Source organism: Bufo gargarizans, chromosome 2 (assembly GCF_014858855.1).
Source record: "Bufo gargarizans isolate SCDJY-AF-19 chromosome 2, ASM1485885v1, whole genome shotgun sequence".
Taxonomy (NCBI): Eukaryota; Metazoa; Chordata; class Amphibia; order Anura; family Bufonidae; genus Bufo; species Bufo gargarizans.
In genome coordinates this window covers 709268965-709293768 of record NC_058081.1, presented here as the reverse complement: position 1 = coordinate 709293768, position 24804 = coordinate 709268965, and the positions used below count along the sequence as shown (strand labels likewise).

Below are 24804 nucleotides of genomic sequence, written 5' to 3'. Positions count from 1 at the left end.
AATGGACAAGAATAGGACATGATCTATAATTTTTGCTGAGCCATGGAACAGAGCAACGGATGCGGACAGCACACAGAGTGCTGTCCGCATCTTTTGCGGCCCCATTGAAGTGAATGGGTCCACACCCGAGCCGCAAAAAATGCGGCTCGGATGGGGACCAAAACCACGGTCGTGTGAATGAGCCCTAAGGGAAATATCTGCGCCTGTTCTGTGTTTAGAGCCGCACCTGGCGGCACTAATGAAAATCACTGACCGAAAGCCGACTGTGTGAATAAGGCATTAGGCTGGGTTCAAGCGAAAAAAAACAAAAAAAAAAACCTTTTTGGTTGTGGAAAAGCCAGCAGATTTCATCCTCTTCATTGAGAAGGATGAATTCTGCAAGCGAAATCCACTGTATAAATTTAAATGCCGCAGATTTCAAATCTACAATACTGCAGCTTTTTTCTGCTTTTTTTATGCAGTGTGGATACTGTACAACACTGTGGACTTGCCACATGAAAATACATGGCAGCAAATCCACAGCATTTCAGTCACATACCCTAAAACTGTATTTTATGTATATATACATAGAAGAAAAAAAGGGATAGATAGATTGCCATTTATTGAAAAAAAAAAAAAAGAATGAAGAAAGAAAGAAAGAAATGTGTTACAGTAAGTGTTCTGTACATACCAGTCTCCCTCACTAGCAGGCTGTGAGGAGAGGGAGATGATAGTAACTTTATATAAGTTTATTGTTTACTCACAAACTTATGCACTGGATGTCACAGTAATCACATGCCCTGGAGACCATTCTGATTCTGGAGGCAGCAGGAGTCACAGAGGTACTATGGGGCTCAGCAATCTCCCTCAGCCCTCCCTCCCAAACAGCTGAGTGCTGTAACTGGATACTACCGAGCTCACATGTCCTGGAGACCATGCTGATTGGTCTCCAGGTGAAATCAGCTGCTGGGGGGATCGCTGCTGCAGTGTAAATGTACCGATCTCCCTCTCCTGCCAGCACTAATGAGAGGGAGACAGTACAAGCATGTCAGAGTGCTGTAACTGAAAATTACAGCGCTCACATGCCCAGGAGACCATGCTGATCGGTCTCCAGGGCTTAAAGTTTAACATTAACATTGCAATAATTAGTTTAAATACCGATCTCCCTCTCTGACCGGCAGTACTGAGAGGGAGATGGTAGATGCATTTGTGATCGCTCTGACTGCTTGTCAGAGCGATCAAAAGAACAGAGACCAGGAAAAAAGGTCTCAGGGTAAAGCTCCATGTTCTTGGCTGTCAGGAGGCAGCTGAGTCACGGAGTTTCTGTGTACAGGGGCGGAGCACAGGGGGGAAAGCTGCAGGACGTTTTAAAACGTGCTGTCAGAAATAGAGATCCACCTCCTGGACGTTTATAGTCAATGGGCAGACGGGAGGTGGTTAAAAATCTCAGACAAGCCCTGCCCTGAAATAAATAAATCATCTTGCACTTACCTCTCTTCAGCGCAGTTTTCTGTGGTGCTGGTCCATTCTTCCTGCCGATGCTTGTGAACAGGCCGCTGCGGACAGCGATTGGCTGCAGCCGTCACATATGGCGTCCCAGCTCGTCCCTGCTGCACTCTGTAAACAAGCAGCGGCAAGAGGATGGGGCTGGAGAGAGCGGCGAGTGTACAATGATTTTTTTTATTTTAGACAATTGATATTGTTCTGGTTTGTCAATTTTCTAGTAGGAATAACAGAGGAAGAGCACAATGCAAAGTTTTAAAGAAAATGTTTTATTATGAGGAGTACAAGTATTTATTGTATTATTATTCTAGAAATGGTGACATTGATGTCCATGTGTTTTGTCTGGTATTACAGTATTCGTGATGAGCCGCGATACTAGTCACAACCCATGGATGGGTGGGGGCGCTGTTTCTGGATGAGAAAAAAAAGCAAACCTTTTTTCACCTCTGATAATCCCGTTAATATAGTCTACTACCAACCATTGAATATGGTCCCTTATCTCCCTGTTCTTCTTTTGGGTGGGAGCAGGAGACGTGAAACAGAACATCATTCTTCGTCAGACAGCCCTTCACAGACAGCCGCCTTGGAGCCGTAAGCAGCACCCATTACCCAGGTCATCGGTGAAACAGACAGAGTCTTCCAGGAGGAGGACGGGAATTGCCAGCAGAAGGTGAGGGCCATTTTTGTGCTCATGTGCAGATATATAGACTATGGACCATACCTCACCTCCATGTATATCCTCCCCCTAGAGAGAACACGAACCAGCCTGGAGCGGTGAAGGCTCTGCCATCAGATGAACATACTGGAGGCCACCAACTGAGCCACCAAATAAATCAACTGAATCTGGATGACAAAGGTTGTGATGAATCCAGAACCACTGACAACGGTCAAGTGTCTTATGATCCAGCACAGACTGCCCAGCCTGGAGATGACCTACGTGATGCCAGTAGCTTGGCAGAATCCAATGTACAGGACATTCAGAAGTCCTCACCCCTGAGTAACGTCCCAGAAATGTCTGAGGAGACAGAAGGTAACCTTATTAAACAAGATGTCGGGATGTTAGTCACTGACTCTAGTTACCCACTGACTGGAGATGGCCAAGACCAGCCTCCAGGAGACGAGCAGGCACTTTCACAACCACCTTTATGTCATGACGTAGAGAACCAAACTGAAGATCCACCTACTAGCAAACCCCAACCTAGATGTCCTGACATTAATGTGGTTGATGGTTCATATAAGCCTTCAGAAGTAGAACCAACCACAGAAGGTCAAGAAAAATGTCAGTCAAATCATAGCCACCTGAAAGATACAGGTCCCAATGATGATATCTCTCATCCAGTGTCACCTCAAGCCCAAAAGGACTCTGTTCCTCCAAAGTTGGACAATGAGTCAAATTCAGCTGAAGACAACTTGAAGACACCAGATCTTCCTCCACACGAACATAACGCAACAGAAGTGGGATCTCAACGTGTCCGGTTGAGAACTAATGACATTTTAAGACAAAGTCAAGGAGTCCTGGTCCTGACAAGAAGTACAGATGAAAACGCCATTTTTATTCCCAAACTGAAGTTTGAGTTCACCCCTGATAACAGCATAGACTGGACCATGCCAGTACCGCCACCAATGGACAGCAATAGAGGAGGTCCGACCAAAAAGAATGACCCTAGGATTCTTAGAGCTTGTACGCCTCGAGGACCTACCTTTAGTAAGAGTGTCCTGAAGAAGTCATTCATGTTGCCCGGTCAAGATCTTCCAGGTGGTTCTTCAGAACCTGCCCTGAGGTTGGCCAGGGCTAGAGATGTCACAAGTTGTCCTCTGGATAGGATCGTGGACCTCTCCATTTCATTTCAGGGCAAATTTGAGGAACAGGAAATTCCAGCAGACATTCCCAAAATACTACTAACTGAGGAAGACAATGATGAGGACTAGTATGAGGAGCATGGTCTCCAGGAGTACTTTAGGGACTTGGACTATAGATTTGTCCATGCTTTATACTGCAGCTCTGCATGCTCAGACGTAAATGCAAAGACCCCCCTAGAACCTATTTCTACTTTTTCTCACTCACAGCAGTATTTTAATTGAAATGCGAGTCCACTGACATAGTCGCTGGGTGATGCTGGCACCACTGGCAGTGACTTGGCATTTATCTACAGGCGTATCACACACATGGACTCATGCAGATTTTTCCGAATCATTCTGTATTAGGGAATATTGAGCATACACGTTGACTAACCCTGTAGACTGTATACAGTATTATCGCTCATCTGCTCCACATCCCATCCACAGATTGATGAAACACGGATCCCTGCAGAGGATGGCTGGTTGTAGCTGATCCTCCGCTAGGATCTGCAGTGTTAGGACTGTGTAGTATGGGCGCCGGGCAGAGCACATAACTAGTGTGGAGCGTATGGGCGCCGGGCAGAGCACATAACTAGTGTGGAGCGTGTGGGCGCCGGGCAGAGCACATAACTAGTGTGGAGCGTGTGGGCGCCGGGCAGAGCACATAACTAGTGTGGAGCGAACTTGTGTCTTAAATTCGGCGTCTAAAGTTCGGGCTCGGGTTATCGAAGAATCGCGTTATGGATTCTAAATTCAGTTATGGTCCGTGGTAGCGGAATCCATAACGCGATTCTTCGATAACCCGAGCCCGAATTTTAGACGCCGAACTCAAAACACAAGTTCGCTCAACACTACACATAACGCATAGTGTGGCGATGTGGAATGCTGCTCTCCTTTCTGATCGTCAGCTGTGAAATGACTATTGGACTCTGAGCGACATGAGCAGCGCTGCTCTTCTGGCACAGTTCTCTCTATGAGACCCCAGGATGTCTACACTGAATGAGACTGAACATTCAGCAGTGTCCGTGCCTCTACCTTCTGATGAGCTGTGGGGGTCCTGCACAGGGGACCCCCAACAATCATACACTGATGACCTATCCTAAAGTCAAAGTCCAGAGGGCGCAGCAGTTGCAGAGAAAGCAGAGCCTCTAGGTGTAATGGTAACGCCCCTGTTGCTCCTAGAGGCTCATTTGCATATATTAAGAAGGGACCAACGCAGATGTCTTTAGTTGCCAAACGCACCTGTAACAGGTTGGTCAGTGTCATAGAGACAAAGCTGCTGACAGATGCCCCTTAAGGGGCTATTCCAATCTTAGGCATGTAGGATATAACCACAAGATATGACGCAGCTGGTAGGTGAAGGCCCTAATATCGGCTCTGCCCTTTCTGTAATACCTATAAATGTCAATGGAGCCTGTTCATGCGCCATAAATGCCTAAGGGAAACTGCGACTGCACGACCTGATCCGCCTGAGCTCCTGTAGTCATGGAGAACCAGTCTGTTCATTACATAGTGGAGGATGGAGCTGCACTGCTGTATGTTCAATCCCTGTACCAGGGCTTAGCAACCTCCGCAACTCCAGCTGTTCAGAAACTACAACTCCCAGAATGCTTCATTCACTTCTGTGGGGGTTAGAACAGCTGAGCACGCTGGGAATTGTAGTTTCACAGCAGCTGGAGTGCCAAAGGTTGCTGATCCCTGCCCTATACCATCCCTTTAAGAGTTCCTTACTGTGTAAACCCAGTCTTACTAATTCTGCCCTGGAAAAAGCAATGTGACAGCTGGAAAAATGTATTAAAAAAAACCCACAAATGTTTATTTCCATTTGGTAAAAATAAAATAAAAATCTATTTCAACACAAGGCAAGAGTCTGGTGTGTGTGGCGGCCATCTTGCCAGTTACACAGCAATAGCTACGGCTACATGGCGACTCTTTTCATGTGACTTCATTTGCTCTTATGCGACTTTTATGATCTGAGTCGCGCGCAATTTTGCTTAGATGGTTAACAAAACAAAAAACGCAGCAAAACAGTTGCGATCACGCACGACTTGCATTGAAGTCTGTGCAGGCAATGTCACATGCCACAACGTGATCCCAATCACTACCGGCAATGTCACGGTGCATCGTGTTTTGCGTGCCCACCATCGTCGTGTAACCCTAGCCTAATACTATCATCCGCAGATACACAGAACATTCACATAAACTTGAAGCATATGGGGAGCATTTAAGGAAACACTCCACCCAAAGAGGTCAGGTGCGCGTTGCATAAGGCCGGGGTCACACGTGACTCATTAGCTGCAGCTTTGCCATGGCGGATTTTTGCGGCAAAGCTGCAGCGTTGTACAGCACTAGCAATATGGATGCGAATCTCTGAATTCTCATCCGCACAAAAAACGCAAGGAAGAGGTGCGGCCGGCATTGTGGATTTCACCCTTTGCCATGGAGAAGGTGAACTCCGATGATATTACCGCTGTCGTACACTGGGTTTTTGCTGCGGAAATGCAACACAATCCACAACTGATTTTTTTGTCACTTCTGAACCCAGCCTAAATGTCCGGCTTATATCACAGTATGTGGGCACCTTTATACGCCACTCCTGGCACCATGAGAGAGATTAAACCACCGGCGGTGTGGGCATGTTGTGCAGGGACAAGTCCATGGCGGCAGGCTCTGGTTCTGCGGCCGGGGGGCTGGCTTTCTTCTGCTGCAGCTTATCGCTCAGCTGGTTGTAGAGCTCCTTTACTGGCTCGCCACTCTGTAAGGTAAGGAGCGGGCATGAATGCAACCATTTGGAAACACTGCACCGCAGGGGCGAATTCACACGTGGCGGATTTGATGCAGACGTTGCTGCAGCTGTCCCGTTCGTCTGAATAAAGGAACGGCCCCATTCAGATGAACGGAACGGATTTTCTGCTGCAAAAACTTCGGCGACACATCTGACGAGTGTGAATTCACATAGCAACCCCAAACGCCCACTTACCGTTTTGGTAGGTTCCAAGGCTTTCTGTAAAGACTCCAGTTTGGAAGGTGCCACTTTGTGGTGGAGGTGAAGCAGCAGGCGGAGGACATGTCTGTGGATATTTTCTTTTCTGCAGACAGTAAAGATTTTTTTTTTCTTTATATGGCCTCAAATAATAATTAAGGTAAACGTCTAACCAAAAAAAGTACATCTGAATCGTAGTTATATTTGATTCTGGGTGACATATGGCTGTCATTACAGGTTTTACAAGTTCTGTAACTTTTTGTGTGAGATCCAGCATTAAAGGGGTTATCCCATCTTAGACAATGGGGGCATATCACTAGGGTATGCCCCCATTGTCTGATAGGTGCGGGTCCCACCTCTGGGACCCGCACCCACAAGGAGAACGGAGCCGGGGAGAGTTGTGGCTGGAGGACCCCAGGTTTCCCAGGGTCCGTCCACCACCAGGCGCAGCTCCCCACCTCTCCTATTGAAGTGAATGGGAGCACATCGCGCATACGCGGCCACTGCTCCCATTCATTTCTATGGGGCCGACGGAAATAGCCGAGCCAGCGTCTATTTTTGGCGGCTCCATAGAAATGAATAGAGGGCGGCTGAGCATGCGCCCTCCTCAACTTTCTCTGCTCCATTCTCCTTGGAGGTGCGGGTCCCAGAGGTGGGACCCGCACCTATCAGACAATGGGTGCATATCCTAGCGATATGCCCTCATTGTTTAAGATGGGATAACCCCTTTAAAATATGTTTTTAGAAAATCCTGATTTATAATGCAACCAGAGAGGTGGCCTGGCAGCTGCTTCATGTGGGTTGTTTTGGGTATTGTAGCTCATCTCCATTAAAGTGAATGGGGCTTAGCTACAACGCCACACACAACCCTTGGCTGTAAAACCGGTCATGTGACCAAAGATCGCTGTGTAGCAGAGCAGCCACTAAACTGAATGGGGTCGTAGCGCGATGTATAAGTTGCTGCCCTGGAACCGCTAGAGATCTTTGGTTGCATAGTGATGACAGCCAAGATCTCCGTGTATCCCCAGCCCTAGGCTTGCATGCAAAATACAGATGTGTCCATTTTTATTTTATTTTTCCTTCGGGTTCATTGACTTTAGTGGGCCCATGGTCTGCATTTTGCGCCCAACTATGGGACATGTTTTAATATTTTTGCAGAATGGATCCGTATGTATGTTCCACAAAAAGATAGAACATGTCCTACATTTGGCCGCAAAATGCAGACCACAGACCCACTAAAGTCAATAGGTATGGAAAAAAAAATAATTGGATGCAACATGGATGTCATCCGTATTTTGAGGATCTGTGATTTGCAGACCGCAAAATACAAATGGTGGTGGGCATGAGGCCTTCCGCACATATTACAGCATATACAGGTTTTACTAAGAGAATGTGGATTAGCAGATCCCATGGATTTGTAAGCGGATGCTGTCCGACCCGACAGTCCTACAGGGTTTGTATCAGATCGCTCCTGCTCGCTATAAAATCATTGCAAACAGGTCCTAGTCTATTTCTTGTGACATACACATATGAGCGCGTGTTCTCTGTGAACATCACGCGTCCCCCGCTGCGTCCATTGGGCACTGAGAACGTAAATTATTCATGTCACTACCCTCTATGCTGCTCCTGGACAGACAGTCTTCTGTGCTTGCAGACAAGGATCCATCCAGAAGCAGAACAGACGGTGGAGACATGATAAATCACGTCACCACCGCCATGTTGCGCCCCATGGACGCAGCGGAGGGCGAGTGATGTTTACACAGCACACAGATTCAGACCCGGAGGCCTTCTCATGTGCCACGGAGGTAAGGTAGTGTTTGACATACAGATGTCAGCAACCTCCGGCACTCCATCTATTCAGAAACTACAACTCCCAGAATGCTTATGGGAGTTAAAAGAACAGCCAAACATGTTTGCATGCTGGGAGTTGTAGTGCTGAAGGTTGTTGATCCCTGGATTAGGACCTATCTGCAATGATTTTTATAAACTGACCGTCCCATTAAAGGAGCGTCATTATGTAATAAACAAGGGAATTGCTAGCTATGCAATTCTCTAAAAGAATCCAAACCCTAGCCTCCATAGCAGTCTGCGTTCCGCCATCTGTCCTCACAGGAGACAAGGATCCCTTATACAGAGCAGGCTGACCTTCACCGACATACCAGCCTGGCCGGAATTTATCAGACCTCTGGGCAAACATTTACTCTGCTCGGACTACAGAGAAAAAATTTCCATCCAGAAGGAGAGAGACGTCATGTGGTGTTTACCCTGTTAAGTACACGGGGAGAATTATTGACATTTTCAGATCTCAGAAGATTCGGAGCATAACACGTACATCTCAGTGTGCGACTACTGGGGCATCAGGACTTAGGATTTTCTCCTTAAAGCAGACATGTCACTGCTCCTGAGGGGTCTGTTTTACTAAATACTTGTATTCCCCATGAAATAGTTCCAGGGCATCTTTCTGTAGAACTCTGTATTGCATCAGTCTTCTGTTATTCCCCCTGGAAATGGATAAATCCGTGCACCAATCCAAATGGTGGTGACGGTGTCAGACTGTATAAGGACACGCTCCAATGTCCAGTTGCTAACTAAGGCTACTTTCACGCTGGCGTTTTGGTTTCCGTTTGCGAGACCCGTTCAGGGCGCTCACAGGCGGTCCAAAACGGATCAGTTTTGCATTCTGAATGGAAAAGGATCCGCTCAGAATTCATCAGTTTGCCTCCGTTCAGCCTCCATTCCGCCTGCAGCGTTTTTCTGTCCGCTTGATGAAACTGAGCCAAACGGATCCGTCCTGACACACAATGTAAGTCAATGGGGACGGATCAGTTTTCACTGACACAATAGAAAACGGATCCGTCTCCCATTGACTTTCAATGGTGTTCAAGACGGATCCGCACCAAGCGCGAGTGTGAAAGCAGCCTTATGCCTACACTCCTGGGAGGAAGTTCTAAGAAAAGATGCTGCAGAATAGTAATTTCATGGGGAATTTAGTATTTACTAGAACAGCTTTGTCGGCGACAGGTCCTCTTTACGGCCCAGCACTGATTAATCCTCCTCGGGATGTGAATGGTATAGAATTCCTGTCACTATGGACTGTCCCAATAGTTTGACAACTGCTGGGTCCAAATGTTATAAGGAGTTGGGGAAAAAGGGGTTAGTTTTAAGCGGAAATTCAGCCAAAAGGATCTTCCTATCTGCCCTAGACACATGTGAGAACTTCAAAATGGTGTAGTCTGAACTTGGCCGCCAGCGATTTCCAGAGCTCAAACCCTTTGGCCACAGCCCAGAGACTGATCTTCTCACACACATGTATGACAGGTCAGAGGTTCATTTTGACTGGACTTCCTTCTTATACAAGCATCACATGAAGCTTGTAGGATGGGGATGACCTGTTGGATCTGATAATCGGGCAGATCACTAGTCGCACAGCATAGTACTGGAGAAATCGCTGATATAAGAGGGGCTTACTTGGTGAGAGCCATCAGAAAGAAGCTGTCAAAGATGTGGGTGCAAAATTCTTCTGAACCAAACTCCTCAGACAGAAGCGTCAGGTTACTGGTGAAGAGGTGCAGGAAGATGTCGGTGAACGCCGTGTCGTTGTAGGTCACTTCTGCAGACAGAAAGTTGTCAGTTGTCAGTGGAGGACTTCAGAAACTGGCAAAGAGCGGCCGCGGTGCTGGATTATCAGGCAGATTCCTGTTAATCTCTTTGCACTGCATCATCAGGAGGTTATACTGATAATCATTTGGAAGCTCTCGGTATATCACTACAGAGATGCCCATGATGTGGCCGGGGTAAGCGGACTTGACGTCATATCCCCATACCCCTGGTTTCTCAAATGATACATAAATGCATAATAGCCGCACTTAAATAGGTCCAGAGATGGCAGATTCCACACGGCAAATCTGCAGCAATTTACAGCACAATTCTGAGTTTAAAAATCCCATCCACAGAAATTTACAGCACAGGAAAAACAAGCAAGCTGTAGATTTGCAAATCAGGAGAAAGGGATGAGATCCACAGCAAAATCTGCATGTATTATATTTTGCTGTGGATCTCATCCCTTTACACAGAAAGGACCAGGGCAGAAACAAACTTCAGCCACATCTGGACCCAGTCTTCATGTCTAAGGACAAAGCTGCACTTACTGACGGCGGGCAGCAGGCGGAGCAGCGAGTTCTTATTCCTCTGCTTTGTGATGTGCAACAGGTAGTAGAGTCCAATCTCACAGGCAATTCTGTTCTCCTGCAGAAACCTGCCAGAGGGGTGGAAATCACAAAAAATGTAACCAAAATATATCTTATGAGAATACAAAAACTCGGGAACATTTCACTGTCTAATTTTAAATGAATTTAATTCAAGATGGCGGCGTTATAGCTCCGGGTCTAATACATGGGTTGTTCCTGACTTGATTCACCCTTCATATGCTATGGCAGTCGTATCCAGCTAAAAGATCATCTACTGCAGCCAACAGGGCATTAGCTTCAAAATCGTGTGCCTATTGGTTCTGGCCACTTAGAGCAGCTGCAGGGTGTAAACCGACACGTCCGTTTTTGTAAAAGTGGAAATTGCGCACCAATGGACTTTAAGGGATGTCTGGCCTTGAAGCTGACAGTCCCTCTTGTCCTAACCTGTGCCCCTGACCATAAAAAATAAAAAACCCTCAGCAGACTCACCTTCCCGTGGTCCAACCGCTGCTCCATTCCTACAGACCAAGAAGCAGCTGGGTCCCATGACCGCTCCGGGAAATCAAACGCCTCGGCGGTCACATCGGCTTGGATGTTACATCACAGCTGTGAGGAACCTGTGGCCGCTGAGGCCGGTGATTGGCCACAGCAGTCACAGGGGTGGGACCTCGAGCAGCTTTTTATGCTCAGAGGAACAGGTCTGGATGATAGGGGTTGTTGAATCCAAGGCCAGATAACCCCTTAAATTGTCTTTTTCTTTCTCTTTTCAGATATTAAAAGGAATACTCCAGGTAAAACAGATACATTGAATTATACTTTTGTTCACAGCACGAGGGGTGGAGCATAACACAGATGTTCAAATAATACCAGCGAGAGACTTCCGGTGTCATGCTCCCCGTAAAGCGCTGCACTACAGCAGACAGTAATGCAACATTAACCCCGCACCCTACTCACTTAGTAAAGACATCCGGCAGGGTATTGGGGTACATGACGGGCACTTTCTCTTCTGTCGGTAACTTGTGTTCTACATTATATGTGTAGTCATCAACCACCAAGGACATCAGGAGAGGCAAGAACTTGGTGATCAGCTCCGTATCCTGGAAAGAGAAATAACGAACCGTAAGTCGCAGAGGTAAGTGGCTCCTGTGGGAGGAGGACGACTAGGACCGAGTGCCGTGACATCAACTCAGGGGATAATCGTAGTCTTTATGGGAGACATGAAGAAAATTACGTCAAGGGAAGCTCCACTTCTGGACAACGACTTGCCCACCACATACTGGACAATATATTACAATTAGAAAAAAAACTTCTTTTCTTGTTCCTTTTCGTTGGATGGAGGAGGAACAGAAAAGTAGTATTGATGGATGTCTCCCCTCCTTCATGCCGTACAGAGGCCCCCATACTCCAACTTACCAGCTTGGGCTCCTTAAACACCTGGCTGTCTATCATGTCCCAGGCTCCGTGCCCCAGGGAAAGCATTCTGAGAAGCAGATGCAATTCATGGTTGTCCTGCAAGGCAGAACCATTGTAGAAATTCTTACACAAGTCTCAGGGGCCAAAAAACACAACAACAATCAACTGGCGCTCGTCTACAGGGCCTTTTACAGAGGCCAATACTGCCTACAGTGGTTTGTATATTGTAGGCAGTACATCTAGTATGAACGTTCTATCCCGATCAACCCTCCACCCCCCAAATGTGCACAACTCAATGTCCATGTTCATTATATGAAAGGAGCAAAAAACAAACAGATGTGTCTGGCCGCAACTCCCACGGCGACATCTGCTGGCCGTATATAGTTACTGCACAACACAACCGTGCCTGATATTGCAGTGAGGTCCAGGGTCCTCTCACTTCAGTAAGTGGCATTTATCATGTAGAGAAAGTTATTACAAGGCGCTTACTAATGTAATGTGATTGCCCATATTGTCTCCTTTGCTGGCTGGATTCATTTTTCCATCACATTATACACGGCTGGTTTGCATGGCTCCGACCACCCTGCAATCCAGCATCAGTGGCCGTGCTTGCACACTATATAAAAAAAAAAAAAAGCACTGGCTTCTCTGGTGGCCAGGAACATGGGAAAGCACATAGGCCGGCGCTTTTTCCTATAGTGTGCAAGCACGGCCACAGATGCTGGATTGAAGGGTGGTCGTAACCATGGGAATGAGAAGTGTATAATGTGATGGAAAAGGAAGCAATATGGACAGTAACAATACATTAGCAAGTGCCTAGTAATAACTCTCTCTACATGATATATGCCATTTGCTGAAGTGAGACAAACCCTTTAAAAATGGGACTGGGCCTCAGGAAGTTACAATACCAGGCACAGCCACTGCAAAACGTGCGGCACTGAACGGTTAAACAATGAAAGGGAGACCGCACTCGCTGGAGAAGTGTAGCCCCTTCAATATCAAAGTCTCAGAAACCCCCTTTAATTACTGCTTTTCCATGAAAGGGAATCCCCATGTATACAGGAGTGAGATAGAGATATATATATATATATTATAAAACTATCACTGAGGGCAACTTCCTAAAACTTAACTTTTAATCAGTTTATCATAAAATACATCCAATAAATCAGGTCCGTAAAGGACCAATATAGCCGTAGTACAGCAAGTAAATCGGAGAGCTGTCACACAAGGACGGCTAGCGCAAACGTAACAGCACGTCAGAGATATCTATGCCTGCCCTATGCTTACCCTGGAAAAATCTACTCAGCCCAGAGATACGCTTTGATGGTAGGAGTACTCTGTCCACGTGCCTCGGCTAAGGCTACTTTCACACTGGCGTTTTGGCTTTCTGTTTGTGAGATCCGTTCAGAGCTCTCACAAGCGGTCCGAAACGGATCAGTTTTGCCCTTAATGCATTCTAAATGGATAAGGATCCGCTCAGAATGCATCAGTTTGCCTCCGTTCCGCCTCCATTCCGCTCTGGAGGCCGCCTGCAGCGTTTTGGTGTCTGCCTGACGATGCGGAGGCAAACGGATCCGTCCTGACACACAATGCAAGTCAACGGGGACGGATCAGTTTTCACTGACACAATAGAAAACGGATCCGTCCCTCATTGACTTTCAATAGTGTTCATGACGGATCCGTTTTGGCTATGTTACAGATAATACAAACGTATCCGTTCTGAACGGACGCATGCGGTTGTATTATCTGAACAGAAGCGTTTGTGCAGATCCATGACGGATCCGCACCAAACGCGAGTGTGAAAGTAGCCTAAACTGTCCTTATGTAGCCCTATAGCTTATCGGATACAATATACACAATCCCAAGCCGTCCTCCGATTTACTTGCGGTACTACAGCTATATTGGTCCTATAGGGACCTAATATATTGGATGTATTTTATGATAAACTGATTCAAAGTAAAGTTTTAGGAAGTTGCCCTCAGTGATATTTCTGTTGTTATAGCAACTGTCTGTGAGATATTATTTTCAGTGATATATATTATATATTGTGACCCAGCAGCAGCGCCATCTAGTGCCTGGGCTGGGTTTGGTATTGCAATGAACAATAATAATGCAGCCCCTTTTTTTATCTAATCCCCAACAGCCCCTTTAAGCAACCGATAAGGGGAGCAATGTAGGTATGTTACTCACCCTGGGGAGGGATTCTTGGCCGATCAGCTCCTGCAGGTTCCGGATGGTGCTCAAAGCTAAAGTGTTGATGGCGAACGGGTCACACAAGATCATGGATAAATCTCTGTCATATCCAGAAGAGAAATCATTAACATATAGGGAGACTAGTCACAGGAGCTGACAGTCTATTAACACTATGGTGTCCTCACCCCAGAACCTGTTCTTGACCCTTCTTCACTCCATCGAGAAATCCCTGTAACTCTCGAGCTCTCTTTGCGTCCACAAACTTCTCTCGGATGCAGGCGTCCAGGCACCAGGTGAACTGCACGGCGATAAAAGGGAAGACATTAGGGACTGCTTCTACGGAAAGCTAAGGCTCCTTTCTTTTAGCCCATGTGCACCAGTCTCTGACTGGTGATCAGAATCTTTCTCAGCTAAGCACACACACCCTGACTTCCTGGTGATGACATCACTCAATGTGAGAAAGCAGAGCTTCAGTATAAAGCATGCAGGATGGACACTGGGACTATTGTATTTTTTTAATCATTCTGTCTTTGCTGTAATGGAAATGATCTCTGCGGGAGCTCACTTGCTGCTGAGCTTGTTTTAATACACAGCTGGAAACAGAACCGCAGTGTAAAGCATGGGGAATAGAGACGCATATTTCCGCAATGAATCTGCAGTCATTGGTCGTGGCGGACAACAAATGCCAGGAATTCAGCTTTAGCTTTCGGCACTCCCAACTGTAGAGCACCAGTCAGGGGGTCAGAATTCCCATTGTGTGATAACCAGTGCTTCTGATTATATGAAGAGCTCGCCAGCAAGGTTGATTACCATCTAGTACAGTGTTCACCAACCAGTGTGTTGTCTGGGCATGCTGGGAGTTGTAGTTTTGTAACAGCCGGGGGGCCACTGATCTTGATCATCGAATTAGTAAGAAATGAATAGTGAGCTGCATTTAAGATCCATTACCTCTATAAAGGCTTCCTAAAGGGGTTGTCCAAGATTGGGGGTCTTTCCCCGACGTCTCAAGACCTGTGGGGGAAAGCTTTCTTACCCGCTAACTGCCGCTGGGTTCTGCCGACGCCCTCCGATTCCTGCTCCTAAACACCTGGTTTCATGCGTCTGCTGCAGCCAATGACCGGCGGCCGTGGTGTGTCATGTTACTGGGTCAAGTGAAACCCATTAACTGGATGTTTAGGAGTGGGGGGGACTAGGACATGGCTGCGGGGGCCAAAGGAGTGAGAACCTAGTAGCTGGGAGAAGACAAGTATGCTTCCCTGCACAGGTCACGCAATGGAGGGGGGGGCAGGCCATAAGGCTCCCGACCAGGTACAACCCCTTGCAAAGTACCCTTACATTAAAAATAAATTATGGACCCGAGAAAGGACGTGAAGATCTCCGGTACCTTGTGGCAGGGGTCGACTGTGCAGATCTCACTGACGTCCAGGTCATGTAAGGACATAAGAAGCTCCGCCCGCAGCGTGCAGTAGTGAACGTTTCGGGTCCTCAAGAAGAGAGTGCGCAGGAACTGCAGGACCATGTCATACAGCTTCACGTTCTTCCCGATCATCTGAGTCAGTTTATGAACCACCTAACGGGAGGCAAGAAGAGAGAACGTTAAGGGGGAAATCCGCTGAAAATGTGGAGATGTGTGGATGGGAATGAAAAAGCTCCTTCCGTCTATACTGAATATGTGAAAACCGGGTTTCAATGTCTTTCTTCTGTTCTGAAATAGGATCCTTGGAAGAGTCAGGCCCAAAGCCTGAGGGTGCACTGCTGCTGTGGCGATTTAAATCAATGCAAGATCTCCCTGACAACACTGCCTCTGACATCTCGCAGTAGTGCAGCCTCAAGCTTTGGGTCTATACGAGGAGAGCGTGCAGACTTGGGCGCTTACCTCCCCCTGTCGTCTGGTCTTTGGGGACTGGCTGAAGAAGTTGTGCAGGACGGAGAGGTCGCTGCTGAGCAGTACGTTCTCCTTCTCCTGGATGTACTGCTTGAGCAGAGGAGAGACCTCGTCCCCGAACAGAGCCTGGTTATCCTGCCAGATCTGCCGCTTCACCTCCACGGAGCAGGCTTTATACAGATCCTTGTCGGCCATCACCAGCTTCAGCTTCTTCTCGGGCACCTGACGAAGGGATCGGGTGAGTAGAAGTTATCGGACCATGTGCAAAAAGCACTCACAATGCAGTGACCTCACCTTGGGCAAGTGCTTCATGACACACATGACCACCGGCTGGATGGACGGCATCTTCACCAGGGGGAAAGACTTCTCTAAGAGCTCTTCTAACTTGGTGTATCTGCCAGGAAAAAAAATATATATAAAAAAAACCACTGACTTTAAAGGGGTTGTGCAAGCATGACTGGACCTGTAAAGATGACTTCCCTGCTTCCACGTTCCTCCTCCTCCCGGCCTGCTAGGCTAGGCTCCTTCGATGTCGCCATCCCGTTTGACATTGTTGCAGCCGAGACCGTATCCCCTTGTATCACGTGACAATTTGTCATTATGTAAACGGTTCCGGTTTCTGCCACGTCGTGATTGGCTGCGGTGACGTCAAACAGGATGGTGACACCGAGGAAGCCTAGCGGAGCACCGCAGGTCGGGAAGAGAAGGAGCGGGGAGCCAGGGCTGGGAAGCAGGTAAGTCATCTTCCCATTACAGGTCCAGCCAGGGTTTGCGCCAGGGATCCACACGGCCTCAGGGACCCAGATTGTCAATGTGGAATCCTACTAATTACCTCCACAGTGGTTTTTATTTTCTACAGTGGAAATTCGCAGAAACCGGACTCACACGTGCGGGAACCAGACTGCTGTCGGGTTTAACGCAGAATCCACAAAGCAATCTGTGTAAAACCCAACATTCATAGCCCAAATCTATAGCTCTCCAGCTGTGACAAAGCTACAACTCCCATCATGCTCCGACAGCCGGTAGCTAGTAGGGCAAGATGGGAGTTGTAGCTTCGCAACAGCTCGAAAGTCACAGGTTGCAAATCACTAATGTAGGTCCAACCTGCAGCCTTCAAGCTGTTGAGAAACTACAACTCCCATCATGACCTGACAGCCTGGCAAACCGTGGACTGGAGATAACTCCCATCTCGGTTGTTTAACCTCTAAGATGCCACGGAACTGCCAGCCGGATCCGGAAATCTGTATGCAAACGCATATCATTTGTTTCCGGATGCGTCTGACAAATGCATTGCAATACCAGATGCGTCTTTCCGGTGTCATCCGGAAAAATGGGTCAGGTATTTATCTCTTTCACGGATTTAAAGGTCTGCGCATGCGCAGACCGGGAAACCAGATCCATTTTCTGGTACCAGATCCGGGATTAATACATTTCAAATGGAAATTAATGCCGTTCCGGCAATCCAGCAAGTGTTCCGGCATGCCGCTGTATTTTCTCCGGCCAAATACCGTAAAAGGGACTGAATTGAAGACATCTTGATGCATCCTGAACAGATTGCTCTCCATTCAGAATGCATTAGGATAGAACTGAAGCGTTTTTTTCCGGTATTGAGCCCCTAGGATGGAACTCAATACCGGAAAACTTTAACGCTAGTGTGAAAGATGATAGTTACACTTACCGGTAATTAGGCACTAAGCAGGAGGATTAACAGTAGACAAAAACTTTTGGGAGGGACCACAGCGGTCAAAACGTTACGCCCGAAAGAAAGGCTCCTATTAGAGATAACATCCAGTCTGTAGTGTTTGAAAAAAGTACTTGGACTGGACCAGGTGGCAGCCTGGCATATGTGGGCCAGGGAACCGAGGCACCTTCTGCCCAGGAGGTAGAAATTGCTCTAGTCGAATGGCCTTTTAACTCCAGGGGAGGAGTAGCCCCCTTCTCTCTGTATGCCCTGGCAATAGGTCATCTTAATCCAGCGGGAAAGATGACCTCTCTTTCTTCCTGCATACTGGACTAGTAGGCGACTTGATTTTCTTATGTCCTTAGTGGCTTCTAGGCAAGTCAAGACGCATCTCCTGACGTCTAGACTGTGGTACTGAACCTCCTTGTCGGACCTGGCCTGTGGACAGAAGCTAGGTCATAAAATTTCCTGCTGTCATCCAGAATATTTAGATATGGTGGACGGCAAGATAAGGCCTGGATCTCTCCCACCCTCCTGGCCGAGGTGATCGCCATTAAAAAGGTCTTTAGGGAGAGTAACCTAAGAGGGATCTCACTTAGAGGCTCAAAAGGAAGGATCCATAAGTACAGAAAGTACTAGATTAAGGTCCCAGGGAGGCCCCATGGATCTAACTGCTGGGTTTAATCTATGGGCACCTTTAAAGAAACATCTGATTAAAGCTTCATAAGCTAATTTAACTTCCAGGAAAGCATTGAGGGCCGCTACCTGGACCTTCAGAGTCCTGACCCTTAATCTGTCTTCGAGGCCTCTTTATAGGAAAACAAGAATTATCTTGACAGCGGGATTCCCGGCATCTTTTGTGAATCGGACAGGCTTCCTACTATTTAGTAGGGTGTTAATAACCGCGTCTTACTGTCCTTTGGCCCTTAAGATGGAACGTTCAACATCCACGCTGTCAGATTCAACGGTCGCACATACGGATGTTGGGCCGGGCCCTAAAGAAGAAGATCCGGAATCTGGGGGAGAAACCAGAACTTCCCGCTCGAGAGGCTTAGCAAAAGGGGGAACCATGTTCGTTTGGGCCAATATGGGGCTATCAGGATTATCCGGCATTTTTCCTCCATTATTTTTTGTCAAGACTCTGGGAATCAGGGATATTGGGGGAAATGCATATAGCAGGCCCTCCGGCCAAGGACCCGAGAACGCATCTACTCTTAGTGGTCTGTCCTCGTAAGATAGGGAGTAGAAACGCTTCACCTGTGTTTATTCTGGAGGCAAAAGAGGTCCCGAACTGGGATTCCACATCTGTCGCATATTGACTGAAATATCGTCCACTCTCCTGATTTTAGAGGTGTTCTACTCCACAGCGTTTTCTTTTCCCTTCAGATGTACGGCTGAAATTGAGTTTATGTGATTTTGGGCCCCGGAGAATAACTGGAATGCTGTCGGGCAAAGTTTTCTGCTTTTTGTGCCGCCCTGTTGGTTTATATAGGCAACAGTCGTTCTGTTGTCGGACAAAATCTTGACATCTCTGTGATGGATGGCTCGGCGAAAGGCTTTTAAGGCTAGGGATACTGCTAGAAGTTCCTTCGAGTCTGAGGATGTAATTCTGGACTCCAAACTCCCTGGACTAGCTGATCTCTGCTGTGAGACCCCCAACCTGACCCGCTTGCATCTGTTATCACAACTGGGTCTGAGGATCTCCACTGAACTCCTTGGTTTAGATTTTCCCTTCGTAGCCACCACTGTAGAGGAAGAGGCACCCTCTTGTCTAGGGATAAGCAACTTTTGTTCCAGGTGGAAAGGAGAAAAGCCTGTAATATTCTGCTGCAGAACTGCGCCCACCTGACTGCTGCGATGGCTGAGGTCATTAAGCCCAGGACTACCACAATTTCTCTGAAGGACACCCTTGGGTGGGACCGGAAAACCAAGATTTTTGCTATTATATTTTGGATCTTCTGTTCCGGGAGAGAGGCCTTAATAAGGCGGGAATCCAGAAGTATCCCCAGGAAGATATTCTTCTTGGTGGAGATCAAGTCCGACTACTCCAGATTTAATTTCCAGCCTAGGGACTGAAGGACGTCTCTGACTACCTGGAATCTTCTGAGGAGAATCTCTGACGGATGAGCCGTAATCAGGAAATCATCTAGGATCTCTTGCTGATGTAAGAACCCCGAAACTTCTGCCATGATCTTTGTAAAAACTCGGGGAGCAGATGAAAGACTGAAAGGGAGGACTTGAAACTGTAGACGGGTCAGGCGATCTTCCAGGTAAATCGCAGGTATTTCTGATGATCGCTGTGAATGGGAACGTGATAATAGGCATCCGCCAAATCTAGAGTTATCATGAAAAAGTCCGGAAATAACAGACCGATTGTGGATTTGACTGTTTCCATTTTGAATTGTTTGTATTTGACATGTTTGTTGAGATCTCTCAGGTTTATAATGGCCCTGTAAGAGGTGTTTGGTGAATAGAACCGCTTCCATTTCTGATCCGGTGGTACCGGAACGGCTTGTTTTAACAGTAGGGTCTGAATCTGGGATTCTAGAAGTAATTGCTTTTCTTCTTTTCTGTTTAATAAGAACCTTTCTGGAGGAAGAGGGGGGGGGGGGGGGGATTAGAATTATATTCTGTAACAGTAACGTATCAGATCTAAAACCCAGGGGATTTTGAAACCCCTTCCCAAGCTAAAAGGATTTTTTTTAGTCTTCCCCCTAGCGGTTCTCTGTTGTCATTAATTTGGCTGCTTGGTGGATTTGACAGGGTTAAATAGGAAACCCCTACCTCTGCCTCTTGAGGGCTGCCAGGAACCCGAGTTCTCTTTCTTTTTTTGGTCAGGCCTGCCCTTTCTTTGGGTACGAAAGGAGCGGCGATGCTGAAGAAAATCTGGTTTCTGAAGGGAAGCCCTTCTTTCTATCAGATGCCTTGTCTAAGATGTCATCTAATACTGAACCAAAAAGCCTGTCCCCCCTCACAGGGAATACTACACAGCTTGCTTTTTTTAAGTGTTGTCCCCAGACCAGGACCTTAGCCAAATGGACCTTCTGGCTGAGTTCGACAGGGCCGCTGATCTGGCGGAAAGCTTGACCAAGTCAGCAGAGGCATCTGATAAGAAACTAGTAGCTTGCTTCAACACTGGTAGGAAGGTCAGGATATCCTCTCCAGGAGTACCTGCAAGTTAGGCTACATGCACACGACTGTATGTGTTTTGCGGTCCGCAAAAAAACAAACAAAAAAAAAAAACGAATTACATCCATATGCCATCCGTTTTTGTTTTTTTGCGGATCAATTGTAGCAATGCCTAAAACGGAACAAGAAAAGGACATGTTCTATTTTTTTTTTCAGGGCTACGGAACGGTTATACGGATGTGGATAGCACATGGTGTGCTGTCCGCATTTTTTGCGGACCCATTGAAATGAATGGGTCCGCATCCTATCCGCAAAAAAAAAAAAAAAAGGAAAAAGGAACGGACACGGAAACAAAATACGTTTGTGTGCATGTAGCCTAAGTGTTCCTCTAACTGAGCTAGCCATAAAGACAGGGTCCTGGCAGTGTAGGTAGCAGCAATACTGGGCCTTAACATGGAGGTACATGTTTCCCAAGACTTCTTCAGAATAGACTCACAGTTTTTATCCATAGAGTCCCGTAAGAGGCCTACATCCTCAAAGGGAAGGGAGGACTTCTTAGATATTCTGGCTAATGGGGCGTCTACCCCGGGAGTTTTATCCCAATGGGTCAAATTCCCTTCACTAAAAGGTTATTTCCGTTTGAATACCCTAGAGACTCCTGATCTTCTCTCGGGTTCCTTCCAATTTCTTTATATTGTCATGGACTGGTAATACACGTCTTTTCTTATCCCCCAGACCTTTAAACATCTGCTCCTGAATTGACTGGGGCTCTTAACTGCTCAATGTTCACGGTAGCCCTGATATTTTTTTTAGGAGCGAATCGGTGTCTTCAATAGAACACAGGTGTCCACCCGATTTATCATATGAAGAAACCGAGTCGGAATCGGAGGAGACTTCTCCTTCATCAAAGTCAAAATCAACATCCAGAGGTGCGTCAGGAATAGATCTGGAGGTAGCGGGTCTGTGAGGAATCACCGCCATTTAAGCCTCAATGGCGGAGCTGACTTCCTCTATAATGATAGATTTCAGGCTGTCCACTAAAGAGGGGGTCTCTTCAGCCATAATCTTATCTGTACATCTCTGGCAAAGGGGTTTCCTTATGTGGCCAGCAGGCAGTTTTATTTTTTACAGACGGCACATTTTTTCTTTAGTGAAGGTTCCCCGCTTTTGCTGGCTCTGCCCTGCGATAAAAACCCCTTCAGGAAGAGCTTTGGAGTGATTGAGTGGGAACCTTCACCATGAAACCCCAATGGTGTACAAGAGAAACTTTGCAAAAAAAGACGCATCTCTAAGGAGGAGGCTTACCGGGCTTAGGGCCTTGAGGTCTGCAGACATGTCAGAAGGCAGGGACATGGCTGCTCCAACACACCGATACTTCCACGCTGATGAGGAACGCCATTCTTTGTCCAGCCGGCATTTTCAGTAGTACTTCCGGGTCACGTGGCACAGTGCGCACGCCGACGCGCATATGACCTATTCTAGCGAGACTCTGGCCCAGAGTCTCGTAATGCAGGCTTTCTCCCTTAGCTGCCCCGCATGGAGGCGCGGTATTGCCCGGGGCAGGACTTATGCCTAGACGCCAGAAGGGCCTGTATCTTGCCCCGGACCCCGGCGCCCTGCTACAGCCCTCCTGACTATTTAGCCAGGGGAAGAGATGGACCTAGGAAAAAAATATATAAAAATGCTGCGCGACATCTTCCAAAGCGTTGTTTCCTGTCCCTGGGAGGCGGGTATCCTCCTGCTTAGTGCCGTTGGGGAGGCGTATGGATAAGTACCCTGGCTTATACAGCAACATTAATGGAAAATTTCAAAAGTTATGACTCTTGGAGAGCAAAGAAAAATTTTTTTTTTTTTTTAAATTGCTGCATCCCTAAGGAGTTAAAGTGGAACTCTAGTGTTGGTTACTTCTCTCAAGTTGCTACAAATTCTACGCAGCCCTATAATAGTTATATCTGTCTCTAGGAAAGTTGGGTACCAACCAATATGGCTGCTTTTACAACCCACACAGGTGAATTCCGAGCAGACCACCGGCACTGACCACATACATGGCTTATTCTGTGCTTGCAGCCTCAATTGACAAGTGTTGCACCCAGCTTTCCCAAGTGCAGATATAACTAGTGGGGTGTCCATTACAGCTCCCATAGGGGTGATCACCCAGATGTCTTAGGCTCCTATAGAGCAGACCTGGCAGGGATACATCCCTCACACTGGAAAGCAGAGTGATTATCGTGTAGGGGTGTCATGGCTGCCAAGCTGGTTGTCAGAACCCTTCAAGCTGGTGGGTATAACAGAGGGTGGGTGAGCAGCGGCGAGGAGACAGGGGCCACAGCACCACAGACCTGTCCCCGTGTTTTCCTTCTGCTGCGATGGCCGACACTTTCTCCAGCAGCTTCTCCCTTAGTTCATCGAACACAGTCTGGTGGAACTCGAGCCGGGGGATGCTGTGAAGATCCAGAAACGGCAGCGCTGACTGCAGTGACGGCAACAGGACGCCATTTTCTGTCTGGAAATAAAGTGAAAGAGGTATCGGACCAGAGGGTGACAGGGGCATCAGCGGGAGGGCAGCCGGGTGACAGGGGCATCAGCGGGAGGGCAGCCGGGTGACAGGGGCATCAGCGGGAGGGCAGCCGGGTGACAGGGGCATCAGCGGGAGGGCAGCCGGGTGACAGGGGCATCAGCGGGAGGGCAGCCGGGTGACAGGGGCATCAGCGGGAGGGCAGCCGGGTGACAGGGGCATCAGCGGGAGGGCAGCCGGGTGACAGGGGCATCAGCGGGAGGGCAGCCGGGTGACAGGGGCATCAGCGGGAGGGCAGCCGGGTGACAGGGGCATCAGCGGGAGGGCAGCCGGGTGACAGGGGCATCAGCGGGAGGGCAGCCGGGTGACAGGGGCATCAGCGGGAGGGCAGCCGGGTGACAGGGGCATCAGCGGGAGGGCAGCCGGGTGACAGGGGCATCAGCGGGAGGGCAGCCGGGTGACAGGGGCATCAGCGGGAGGGCAGCCGGGTGACAGGGGCATCAGCGGGAGGGCAGCCGGGTGACAGGGGCATCAGCGGGAGGGCAGCCGGGTGACAGGGGCATCAGCGGGAGGGCAGCCGGGTGACAGGAGGGACAATACCTGGAACTGCTCTATGGCTTTCAGGGGTTCGGTGCAGTTGGTCAGTGTTTCCTTCAGATCTTCCCCGTTGGCGACCCCGAGCTCCTGCAGCCCCGCGAACATCCTGAGCGCCGCTCTTCCCTCCACACTCCGGGCTACAGGCTTGTCCAGGTTGGGGCCCTGCTCCTACTGGCCCTTAGGGCGTCCCACAAACCTCCAGTATCCAGGGTAACCCCGGTCCTGGGCTCTGCAATCAAAAATAGTACACTTCCGCCTCAGGCGCAGCGATCACGACGTCACTTCCTGTCCATCACCGAATCCTGCCCTCCCGGGAAAATGTGCTCTTCCTCGGAGTTCCGGGCGTGATGTTATCCCCAGCAGCATAGTCTGTGTCCAGTGATTCCAGAATGAACCACAACCCCCACCATGATTGTGAAAGGGACGGATGAGAGTTATTTCACAACAGATGGACAGCAGACCAGTAATATATCAGAATGCAGCCTTCATTTACTAGGGCCTTGCACCTGTTTTTGGTTTCATGTTAACAAACAGCGCCACTCTTGTCTATGGGTTACGTCTGGTATTGCAGCTAAGTACTACTGAAGTGAATCCCGAGAGTAGCGCCATTCCTGCAAAACCTCCATATATTGTGCTTCTGTATGCTTTAATAAATCGAACCGAAAGGGCATCTGTCAGCAGTTTTGTACCGATGTCACTGGCTGACCTGTTATATGTGCGCTTGGCAGCTGTCAGCATCTGTGTCGGTCCCAGGACCACAAAATACAATCCTGTGCATGAGCACTTACACTGCCTGGTCCTGTCAATCAAAGTGCAGAGGGCGTGGCAGATGCAGAGAGAGCAGAGCCTCTAGGTGTAATGGTAACGCCCCCGTTGCTCCTAGAGGCTCATTTGCATATA

General features: G+C 48.1%; 1 protein-coding gene across 1 annotated transcript; it reads right to left on the bottom strand.

Moving 5' to 3' along the window:
• Positions 1-1730: 1730 nt before the first annotated feature.
• On the bottom strand, positions 1731-24186 carry LOC122929090 (negative elongation factor B-like). The gene is made up of 13 exons (XM_044282548.1): positions 23908-24186; positions 23132-23295; positions 16277-16376; positions 15974-16204; positions 15482-15667; positions 14283-14395; positions 14095-14197; positions 11905-12000; positions 11446-11588; positions 10453-10559; positions 9773-9914; positions 6302-6410; positions 1731-6076 (listed from the first exon to the last, which is right to left on the bottom strand). Exons 1-13 carry the CDS (start codon positions 24007-24009, stop codon positions 5936-5938), a joined length of 1737 nt encoding a protein of 578 aa, XP_044138483.1. The 5' UTR covers positions 24010-24186; the 3' UTR covers positions 1731-5935.
• Between the last annotated feature and the right edge of the window lie 618 nt (positions 24187-24804).

Coding starts and splice junctions, on each gene's coding strand:
- LOC122929090 (XM_044282548.1), bottom strand. CDS start 24,009: ATGTTCGCGGGGCTGCAGGAGCTCGGGGTCGCCAACGGGGAAGATCTG. Junction 16,377..23,131: donor GAAGGAAAACACGGGGACAG/GTCTGTGGTGCT, acceptor TTTTCCTGGCAG/ATACACCAAGTTAGAAGAGC. Junction 14,396..15,481: donor CAGTCGACCCCTGCCACAAG/GTACCGGAGATC, acceptor ATCGCCGTGCAG/TTCACCTGGTGCCTGGACGC.